Raw genomic sequence first — 12417 nt, forward strand, 5'->3', positions numbered from 1 at the left:
GATCGGAAACTGAAGACATTTTGAAGTTTATTTTCTTTTATTTTTTTTTTTTTAAGACATTGGTAGAAATTTTTAGACAGGATATGCGACCCGGTGATATTTTGATGCAGTTTCAGATGAAGACTGTGTATTACACTTTAGCCATTTATATATATTCCATATATGAATGAATGTATGAATATATGATAGTATGACTTATTCTCGACTGCATTGTATATTCCTTAGGGGCTGCGGTTACTGCTGCACTGCGGTGTCCATGTTTCTTATGCGGAGACTATAATAGTCTGCAAAAAATATGTAACGCGTATGAAATAAAAATTTTAACACATTTTCATTAAATCATTTTTATTATTATCTGCAAAAAAAAAATAACTTATTTTTACAACTAAATTTATTCGTTATCTCTAAAGAGAGAGTGGGGGTGGGAGTGGGGATTTTATGAGAGATAAAAATAAACAATTTCTTAATGAAATAAAAATAAAAATGTATGAATTACCGGGTCACGTGTTGGAGTAAAATTTATATCGAGCGCAAGTGAATGAGAGTAAGAGAAGTAAAGATAAAAAAAAGTAATAATGATAATAATGATAAAATAAAATAAAGGATAGTAAGCGAGAATGAGTGAATTCCGGGTGAAATTACCTGGAAGCAGTTGCTCACAACGTTAACGAGACACGAGTAGCGAAAGATGAGAGTATCAAGTGAGTGAGTGAGTAAGAACAGAGTTGAGAGTGTGGTAAAGTGGGCATAAGAGTATAGTAGTGTTATGTAGAGAGTGGCGATTCGAGTTACTGGAAAATACACATCAATTTTCGTGTCATCACGCCACTCAAGAGATTTATCATTATGATTACGTAGTTAATTTGAGATATATAAGACGTAAGAAAATTTTATTCTATCGATTATCAAGAAAAGTTACGCATCCATGGATGATATGAAGAATACAAAGCTAATTAAGGTATTTAATTACCAGTCTATTTACAAGTTGAAGTACAAAATTTAAATTTTCCGCGTTTATTTCTATTGTGGGTCATATATATATATTTTTTTAAATTTAATCGCGTGGTCGTGAGGTGAAGGTACGCAGAAAGGGATGGATACTTGTTCGGTAGCCCGGTTGGTTTTTTTGGTAGCAAACTCGCCCGCGCGTTAGCCCCCCGGCGGATTCTGAGGATGCAATATAATATAAACTGTACGATACATATAAGTGTACATATAGATATATAGATAGAGCTTGTATGTTGTATTAAAGCGGAATGAGAGAAGTGAACGTACGGGACGAGAATAGTGAACGAGTCGAGAGTTGATGTGCAGCATTTTTATTTTATCAATTTTTTTTTTATATTTTTTCTGCAATTATTTTATTTCCAATCAAAATTTATTTCTTATCTTAATTACGATTTATTAATAATTAATAAAAAAAATAATTAATTTTCAATCATACAATAATTGAAAATAAAAATTTTTTTTTAAACTTCAATGTCATAAATACTTTTTCAATTAAGAAAACTTAGTTATTTATTACAATAGTATTAATAAACTAGTATAATTAAGATATCTACATAATTATTTAATTATTTTAAAAACAGTTATCTCGTTTATTTTATATTTAAATTTATTTTATAAAAATATTATCTTATAATTGATACTAGAAATCACTTGAAATATATTTTATTATATGATAATAATTAATTAAAATAAAATGAAAAAACACGAGCACGTTAACGTTAACGCATTACAGTTTAAATACTTGAGAGAAAACAAACCGCCTCACCCACGCTTACAATATAGACATATAGATAGTACAGTAATTCTTAGATCCAACTCAACCTGTTTTATAATTTTGTCTCTCTTGCTGGTACTCAAACTTTCTGGAGATTGAGTGGAGTAAGAGACGATAATATTTCGACGACATCCAAGACAACAAATATTCAAGGACTATTATATATGTATATATAGGTACAGGTGCCTCGATGGAGGCATTTATTGCGCTTCTCTTTAATTTCTCCTCTCTGTTCTCATTCTCAGGGGGTCTGATTTTTTTTATTATTATTATCGTTATATATTTAACTCAGTCTTATAAACCTTTTAGTCGATTTTACTACACTTGATTTGCTTCAACGCTTTAAATATGGGTGGTATCTATTTAAATATACAAGGGAATCCGATGATCCTGAAGTTAGCTGACAATTGACAATTTTCGAATTTTTTCCGACAATTCAATTACAATAAAATGAAAAATAAAAAAATGCACATGTAGAAAATTAAAAAAACTATAGGTGCAATTTTTTCAAATATTTTTTTTTTGTAATTTATCAGTTAAAAAAAAATCCATAAATTATTAGACGTCTTAACTTCAGTATGATGAGAATCCGGGGTAAAATGAGGCTGCAAAATCCATAAATGTCTGGATTAAAATAAAAATTTATTTTTGGTTGAAATTTTTACTTACAGTTTGATAAACGTGGGGTAAATTGGCCAACTCGAGCAGTACCATTCAAAATTTTTATAAAAATTCAAATTTTTTTCCCGCCATTTAATTTCATTTGAATTTTCAAAAAATTTTAGTTGTCTATAGGGACCGACTCTTGCCCTCTCTTAGAAATCAAATTTTTAAATTTAAAAAAAAAATCCTTTTAAAATCTTGTCCCATTTAACCCCGGGTTTCCGTCTATATATGAATAAAAAAAAATATGTAACTTTTTTTTTTAACAAAGATTATAAATGCAAGAATTTAAACATACGCCCACACACTAGAAAACACTTAACCATTTAAAGATTCAAAATTTTTTTACACTTCATTTACGAGTCGGCAGCTCTTTTAATACATAGTTTCATGCTTTCGTCTTCGTTTTACGACGGTTATCATTGAGAGATGCTCAGGAGGTTAGTACCTCTTCTCTTAAATTAAACGACAACGACCAAGATGACCAACAGCCAGAGTAAGAGTGAGAGAATGAGACAGAGGATGAGGAGAAAAAGAGAGAGAGAGTTTAAGTAAAAGACATTGGATGATATCTCGTTAAAAATGAAGTTGAACGCGCCGACTAATTGGCTACAGCGACCGTGATAGTGTTATAAATTAACATCGATTAAAGGGGACTAATCGATTATTCAGACATGCTTAATCCTCTCGTGAAAGAGTCATTTATAAATCTAAATAAAAAATATGCGATAAATTAAACAATGAATAAAAAAACGTCTTTTTTTATTTTTATTTAAAAGAGAAATTTTTTAAACGGTAAATAGGATTGATGTTTAATCGATTTTTCGAGACAGTTTGATCACAGATGTACGACTTTGATAGACATCAGTCCATTTAAGTATCAAATGAAAAATAATTTCGTGGTAAAATGTATCAGTAGTAATCGTCTTGGGGACGATAAGTCACGATGTTTAGTAAACTAGTCTTATTTTTAAGTCTCATGTGGATTATCGACGACATGAATCAAACTAAACTAAGTTAACTTGAATTTTCTTTATATAAAAGAGTTAACTTATAAGTGTAGTATACAGTAGTGGACTTGTTGAGTTGATTCAGCTTTTTTTTTTTTTTTTAATTTTTTATTTACCGGCACACAAGCTGTCACGGTGGTCGCGACGATATAAAAAGACGAATATATATATATGTATAAAAGAGATGCGCGTGTTACGGCATATAAAATATATCGGGTTTGTTTTTTCGGAATTTTAAAAATTTTATTTCTTATTGAAATTATTTTAAAATTACCAATTAAATTTAAAAACACAAATAATTATCGACGATCAATAAATTCCACACAATTTATTAAATCCACGATTCTCATTTTTTTTTTTTTCGCGTTTTAACACCCGCTTCACGGGATCTCGTTGACAGATACTTAATGAGGTTAATATTTAATCTTATTTTTAAATAAAATATATTCCATTTTATTTTATTTAAAGATACATCACACAGCTATTTATTATTATAAATTCCAGTGTGTTGATCCTGAGAGTCAACATCCTCTTCTTCTCACAGTATTTTATATAAATTTAGTAAGTTTTAACTAAAAATTCCTATCCCACCAGTTAAATCACCTCAATTAATCACCAATAATTAATTTCAGCCTAAATAACTTGAGAGTAAAAAAATATATTTACTAAATTTTATCTTTATTTATTTATTTACTTATCGTTAATATAACAATAAAATTAATAAAAATATATATTATTTGTTTCAGGACAAACTAGGAGGCAGTACGGTGGTAGCCGAGGGTGTAATAGGCGGCATAGGGGGCCCAGGCGGCGGGTGCCGCGCATCATCGATGACTATGGCCGAGAGTGTGGTGGAGGACACCGCGGCCGCGCCCCCGGGTCCGGCAAAACCCCCGCCACCCTCTTGTACAAACAACAACACACTCGCAGCGACCGCGAATCGCAACCACCGCGTGTTCCGCAAGCGGAAATGTTTGAACCAAGTCTTGGACGCATTACAAGCGCACAAGGGAACGCCCTCGATAGAGGGTGAATCCGAAACCCGTCTCGAGTCAACGACATCCCTCGAAGAGGACGAAGACATCTTCGGTTCGCCGCGGTCGTCATCGCGGGCCTCCACTGAAAACAACATCCCCATTACGACTGACAAACGTCTGAAAGTTGAACCCATGGAGTCACAGACAGACGAAGAGGCATCTGCTGCAAGTCAACAGTATCTTCATGGTCTGCAACGGCAGCATCATCATCCCCATCACCAACAGCATCAACATCAGCATCAGCATCATCATAATCATAATCAACAGCAACAATACTCATACCGTACTCCAACATTAACGTATCGTGGATGCGGTTGTATAAATTGTGCCTCACCAAATATAGTTTTACCATCACCAACTTCACCACAAGCACCTTTGACTCCTCTAACACCCGTATCTAGTAATACGACAACCCTAACGCCATTAACACCCGTATCGCCCTCATCCTACACCTTCGAGCACTATTTACACACAAAGTACCTGCCAATAGACAGCGATCGTAAGCGTAGTCATTCAGACTCCGATGTACCTGGTTGGAATGACCAAAAACCCATAATGGTTTGGCCAAACTCATCTTCAACACAACACTGTGGGCCTTTACCACGCAGTGGATCTTCCGAAAGTGATACAAGTCCCCAAGAATATCCACTAGACTTATCAATGAAAAATATCCCGGACATCCGACCATCGGCACTACAGTTATTGCCCTCAGGTCTGGGTACACGTGGATCCTTGACCTTCCCAGTGATACGCGGGGACGTCGCGTCTCCGACGACTAAAGAGAGTGTGGCATTTAGGTTTAACATGGAGGTATCACCAGTAGTTGAAGAAATGCCTCCAGGCACTGATTTGGCGTACGTTTGTCCAGCGTGCGGACAGATGTTTAGTCTCCATGATAGACTGGCTAAACACATGGCTTCTAGACACAAGAGACAGGGCGCTAAGGATGCAACAGCGAAAGCATACTCATGTGATGTATGCAACAGGAGTTTTGCTAGATCGGACATGCTCACAAGGCACATGAGGCTGCATACGGGTGTGAAGCCATACACCTGCAGGGTATGCGGCCAGGTGTTCAGTAGATCCGACCACCTCAGCACTCACCAGAGAACTCACACTGGCGAGAAACCATACAAGTGTCCTCAGTGTGTTTACGCGGCATGCAGAAGGGACATGATCACAAGGCATCTCAGGACACACGCGAGGTACGTCGACAGTCAAAATAACAAATGTGAGAGTCCCGCTGATCCTGAGAGCCCTACTTTTGGATCATTGTCATCCTTATCGACTGTCAAGACAGAATGACTAAATTTAAGAGCTCGTGATAGTGAGAAAATGCGTTAACTTTCTTCTTCTTCTTCTTCTTTCGATTTATTATTCACTTTTTCTCATTGTCGCTTATTGGTGATTTCATTGTTTGTCCCATTGTTTATACTGGGATTTATCAATTTAATGTGTTAATTTACTTATATATATATATATATAGATATATAGATATGAATATAAATTAATTAAATACTATATACCCTATCCTGAAGACTGCCTATCCTGTGTTCGTCCTCGGCAGGCAGGCGGCCGAACAGTATTATCCGTACAATCCCTCGTTCATTCATGATTCACTTCCTGTTTATTTTTCTTCTACTATTTTCTTTATGATTTTTTGTTAATGTTGACTATTAGTTACTTACTATTTATTATTATTTAAAATAAAACACATCATCGAACGCAAAAGTTCATTCCGTTATCAAACTTGTCGATGTGCGCTCTCTGTAGTCATTATTGTGTTTAATTTTTTATCAAAATTTTTTTATTTATTCCCTTGATTTTTTTTTTACTTAGTAATTAATGAGTTTTTTTTTTTTGTATATTTTGTAAACGTTTGAGGAGTTTAAAATATAAATTTGTGAGTCGAGACTGAGTCACCTGAGGTTCGTTGTGCTAAAAATATAAAATTAAAAATGTGCCAAATTTTTTACAACGGTCAATTTTTAAAATCTTCCATCAGTTTTGTAATTGTAGAGGTTAATTAGTATTTTTAAATTACGATTGTTATTGATGGTTATTAAATAATAAAATTAGTAAAGATATTTTTAATTAAAAATTAAATTAAATTAAAAAAAAAGAAATAGAACCCAGTGGAAAGTTAAGAAAATAAATAAAAAGTGAGTTGCCAATTGACCATAATGTTTAATAGTTTAATAAGTTTGTTGTTAATTAATGTTGTATAATGGATAATTGTTAGTTTAAATTATTAATTAAAAATATTATTATTACACTTATTGATAATAAATATTTAGATCGATTTATTTGAAATTAAACAATTTTTCAGTTAAAAAAAAATTATCAACAAAATTTTAGTTTCTACTATCGAATTTGTAGTGTTTCATTTTTTTTTTTTTATTAAGTAATCGATAATCAATACTCAGGGAAGATATTAATTGTCTACCGATTTCATACCTTCGATTATTAGAACCAAGTTTTTTCTTTTTTCAAAATTCAAGTAAAATTTAAAATGACTTGTTTAGTTGAATTTGTGATAAAATTTCCTCTAATTTGAGTACCCACATCGATACATTTGAAGAAAGTGATTGTTAACCATAAACTCGCGGTTAATTCGCGGGTAGGTAACGAACGAATAAATTAATTTAAACATATCGTTGTTGGTATTCATTTTAACGGGAATTTAATTTTCTTTATGAGAATTAGATTTTTTTTTCAAAAAAATGAAAAAAAAAAAATTTTTTTTCAAAACGGTCAGCAATTGATATATTCCCGATACTCATTTGATAATTAAAATACAAAGTGATGAAAAAAAGATAAAATATTTAATTACCCCCTCAACTATTTCTTCGTGATAATATTGTTAATCACACGTACTCCCATAAGTCCTCCGTAATTGTTAATAAAAAAATTAAATATGATCCACTTATATGTATTTTTGTATATCGAATTTTTCTAATTAAATCTACCATTTAAATAAAATGAAATGATAATTGTTTAAGACAGCTGATTAATAAGTGTATGTTAACTTATATTAAATTATATGAATTATAATTCATGAATAAGTTTAAATAAAATAATAATTATTATTATTATTAAAAGAATTAAAAAAAAAAACAATTTTAATAAAATCAGATTAAATTACGAGTTGTTGAATAACTCGTTTAAAAAGACGCTTTGCCATTTTACTTGCCTGTAGTTTATTTAATGAATCGTTTTTTTTTTTTATAAACGACGTAGGGAAAAGTTTAATGAAAAATATTGTGAGTGAGTGATAATAAAAAGTATATTAAATTTAAAAATACGTCAAGGTTGTAATAATTGCATGTGACATTAATTGCAAGTGCCAGATTAATGCATGAGATTTATTATATAAAATATTAAATTCTTGTAATTTTATATACATATATATGTATATTTATATTTATCTTAATCTTTATATTTAAAAAATAATAAAAAATACTTATAGCGCCCTACAATTACTAATAATTAATAATTTAATTATTGATTATTATTATTATTAAGAAAAAAAAACTATTAATTACTAGTTATGTTGTTAAGTAATTAATCCTGTTTAATATGCTTCTATTATTTATTTTGTTATCCTTAAACGATTCCCCATTTGTTTCCCATTCCTTACTCCATTAAACGTAGATCGATATTATTATAAATATTATTATCATTATTGTAATTATTATTATTATTATTTTCCCTCAATTGAATTGTAAAACTAAACCATGTGTACGAATGTGTTATTTATTTGACTTTTTTAACTGTAATGAAAGAATGGTTTAGAAAAAAAGAGGGAAAAGTTTTCGATTGTAAGGATAAACTTTTTTTTTTATAAATTATTTACAATTTAATTGTGTACGTTAATTTATAAAATATGTTGTGTTTAATGAACGTGCCAGAATGAACAAAAGGAAATATAATTTTTCAACGAACATTATTTTTTTTATTTATTTATTTTTACCTTTATTTTGTTCCCTGTTTTTATTTTTATTTTTATTTCAAACGTATGAAAATGCTTTATATATTTAATTTAAAATATATGTGATTATTATAGCGGTTCATATTACACTAAATATATTACTAATTACATAATTACAAAATATAGAGGGGAGAGTGAGGCAAAACGGGCACCTAGGAACAAAATGGACTTGGATTTATATTACATATAAGCCCTCATTTCTTAAGGGCCCATTTTGCCCCGGTCTCCCCTAATTAGTTTCGTCGGATTAATATATATTTATAAAAAAATTTATATAAATAAATTTTGGTGTCATATTATTTACACGGGGGATTCTACGGTTTCCGTGGCATCGCCAAATGACTGCGAATTCATATAGAACTCAACAAAAAAAGACTTTTTTGAAAAATAAAATAATTCGATATCTCGTTTAGTCTTCGAGAAAAATGTGATTTTTTGAAAAAAAGTGAATCAAATTTCATAGATTTTAATATCTTCATTTTTTTTGTATTTTTTTTCGAAAACTAAATTTAAAGATGAAAATTTTGAAAAAATAAATGTCTGAATTAGTCCATTTTCGAAAAAGTTACAGCTATTTGAAAAAAAGTCTTATTTCGTCAAGTTCTACAAGAATTCGCGGTCGTTTGACGGCGCCACGGAAACTGTAGACTTCCCTTTACACGTCAAGATTTATTTCAAAATTTTGGTTTGGACGTTTAAGTAAAAAATTTCATTGTTTTGTAAAAACAAAAAAAAATATTTGACACTTTAACGGCTGTCCAATTTCAAAACACAGTAACTGACAATAATAAAATTTTTGAAATATATATGAATCATGTCCACAAGACCCCACTGGAACTAAAAATACTAAAATATGATTTTGAAAAATTTGTCTCTATGTTTTGAAATTGGGCAGCCGCGAAGTTCAACTTTTAATTGATATATTTGTACATGATTATTTTGGGAATCGTATATATTTATATATTTTTCTTTAGTTAATATATCGCTTTTTCATACGTAATAATTATTTTTTCCGAGTGTACATAAGCAGGAGTAGTGCCTTGACGTACAAAAAACAAAAAAAATAAAATTGATCCAAAAGATTATGAGCTTGTGTTAAATTGGACATATCAATAATTAAAAAATAAATATAAATAAAAGGGATGACGGTATATGAGACTCGATAATTAAATACTCTTTATTAAATTATAAACTCTTGTCCAATCTGATTATCATAAATATATAATAAATGTTTACATATTTAAAGTATCCGCGAAACGAAGTAAAAGTCTTATATAAAATAAAATAAAAAATAAATATATGTAAATATAGGTTGTCAAAATGTGATTATTTATGGTAAATATGTAAAAAAAAAAATAAATAAATAAACAGTTGCTCATTCTCCGTAATATTGTAAAGTAGTATTTCCTCGGGTGCATTTGAATTATCCACTGGTAACATTTCAGGTGCTAAGTATATAGATTTATCTAGTGCGTAATCAGTTCTTGCTTTATCGTTCTTCATCATAATCGATATACATGTATGCACATATTTATATCATATATATAGTGTATATACGTGTATATTTATATTATATTTATAAAGTTAACTACTTGATATACGCACTGGAACGTAGAACGGTTTTCTAACCGCAAGATAGTTAATATACTCAAGCTTCCGCTTTCTATATCAAAATATAACTAAAAAATCTATGGTTAAATAAAAATAAATATCATATATCGATTCTAAATTATTGTGTCGATAAATGGAAATAATCTATAATATTTTAATCTTTTCTTTTTCTTACTTCAAGTGCTCCTGCAGGAAATCAAACTCTAACTGTTCTAGTTAAAAAAAATATATATAAATATATAAATAAAGTTATGTTTTTTATGTAAACTATACTTTCATTTCTCGTCTCCTCCTTACATCATAAATTTAAAAAAAACCGCCAATGTGATTTGGACTTTTTCTAAGCGACTCATTTTCGCAAGCGAAAAAAACCCGCGAAAAAATAAAAAAAATGAAGAGAGGGTAACATGAGTAATAAATAACTCTCTTCAAAGTGCAAAACGTATTTCGATTCTCCGTGTAAATAAAAAAGAAATAAACTTTCCAAGGAAACGTAACATCGAATTCCATGTGTCATCGGTAGGGACTTGTCTCAGCAAAAAATTAAAACTATAAGATACCTAAAAGAGCAGACAACACGACTGGTATCGCGATGATAAACTGCGATCGATCGACAGGATCGCCGGGTGACGGAGACGCGCGATCGACCATTATTAATATCCTTTTTTATAATACCGAATCGCGCTTCAGATGGTTGGGTCGGGGGGTTCTGGCGCGAACTAAACCATTCATCTCAGCATCACACAGATCTCAGACTGTTCATGTTGCTACTGCTACTGCTACTGCTACTGCTACTGCTGCTTATATATAAAACTAATCTATTCTTCAATACAAATAATAAAATAAAACCAAGCGACGTCATACAATCTCTGATACCTCGATTTTATTTCCACAATCCGTTTCACTCTTACACACCCATCATACAACACACGCACATACATAAATATATATGTAGACATTAATATTATTTTATTCTCTTTTATGCTACTGCAGAATTTAATTCTCAACTCATGTACCTTCCATTTCATTCGTTAAATTTATTTGTTTTGCCAACGGCTACTACTTAGTTATATCTAGTATACTTGTTAGTTTGTTGGTTTCTTTGTATATATATGTATGTGTGTGTCCTGTATATGATAATATATGGAGAAGGTTATACTGACCATACGCCGACGCACACGCGTCTCGGCGTCGCCACCGTCGTCGATAAATTATATCCGCTGTTGCTACTCTTACACATGGTGTATGTCGTGTACCGTCCGCGTATGAGGCTGAAACTCGTCATCGACATCGGCATCACCAATCACCGGCATGGCCGATCACTTTGGCAAAAAAAGCCCTGCGAGGAATGGGGGTCATTAGAAATTATAAGTCGTCGACAAGAGGCTTTTATACTCTGGTCCGTCTGTCCATGAAAATATCCCTGATATATCTTGAGAAGGGGGTGGGAGAGGGAGAGAAAGAGGAAGGTAGTGAGAGGATAAAGGGGGGAATCACCAGTCGTTTGCCGATCTGCTCGGTGGTCGTTCAGTTGTCTTTGTAATATAAGGTTTATGTGTACACATATATATATATATATATATATGCATGATGCCGAACGACTTTTTGCTGGGTATGATCGGTAAACGCTGAGTGCACGAGTGGTAACCGGCTGATCGACGCGCGGACTGACTACTAATAATCTACCCAAGAAGGTGCAGTCTTGCGCTCCCGTCCTCCCACGCATATATATATATACCACATTACATACATTATATATTGTTGTTAATACTAATTTTTATTAACAAACTGGTATCATATATTTTATTATTTAATATTATATATTAATTATTTTTATTTGCTAAAACAAGTTGACGGATTATTATAATAATAATGATAGTGGTCACTGGGTAGATTTTAAAATCATTGAATAAGGATATAATAAGGAGGCGTAGAAGGTGGATAGTATACTTTCTGTCTGTTAGTTCAGCGATAAATTGTCATTCGTGACAAACTGGGCACGCGAGCAACGTTTAAAGAAGACTCTCAAGAAAGGTAATGTCTCCCTCGAACAAGTAGTCTTACCTGTATTCTAGATGTTGATATATATGTGTATGTTCGTATATATGTGTGTATATGCCGACCTCAAGACGATAGATCAAGCTTTCCGATCGACCTGACAACCAGTGTCTGTCACTCGCGTCTCATCGGATGCTAATTTGATACTTATTCGTCATTGATCCTTGTACGGTGTTGGGTTATAAACATACGCTATGAATTATTTTTATTACACCCGACAAATAACCTCTTGGTATTTTTTAATACGTATATAAATTACTTATA

At 31.5% G+C, this 12417-nt stretch overlaps 1 protein-coding gene across 1 annotated transcript; it reads left to right on the top strand.

The window, feature by feature from the left end:
• Window positions 1-925: 925 nt before the first annotated feature.
• On the top strand, window positions 926-10302 carry LOC130673299 (early growth response protein 1-B). The gene is made up of 2 exons (XM_057478271.1): window positions 926-958; window positions 4203-10302. Exons 1-2 carry the CDS (start codon window positions 926-928, stop codon window positions 5796-5798), a joined length of 1629 nt encoding a protein of 542 aa, XP_057334254.1. The 3' UTR covers window positions 5799-10302.
• Window positions 10303-12417: the final 2115 nt, after the last annotated feature.

This window comes from Microplitis mediator, chromosome 8, assembly GCF_029852145.1.
Source record: "Microplitis mediator isolate UGA2020A chromosome 8, iyMicMedi2.1, whole genome shotgun sequence".
Lineage (NCBI taxonomy): Eukaryota > Metazoa > Arthropoda > Insecta > Hymenoptera > Braconidae > Microplitis > Microplitis mediator.

Excerpts from the sequence above, each read along its gene's own strand:
- LOC130673299 (XM_057478271.1), top strand. The coding sequence starts at position 926 with ATGGATGATATGAAGAATACAAAGCTAATTAAG. Across the intron at positions 959-4,202 it reads AGAATACAAAGCTAATTAAG|GACAAACTAGGAGGCAGTAC; the intron begins GTATTTAATTAC and ends TATTTGTTTCAG.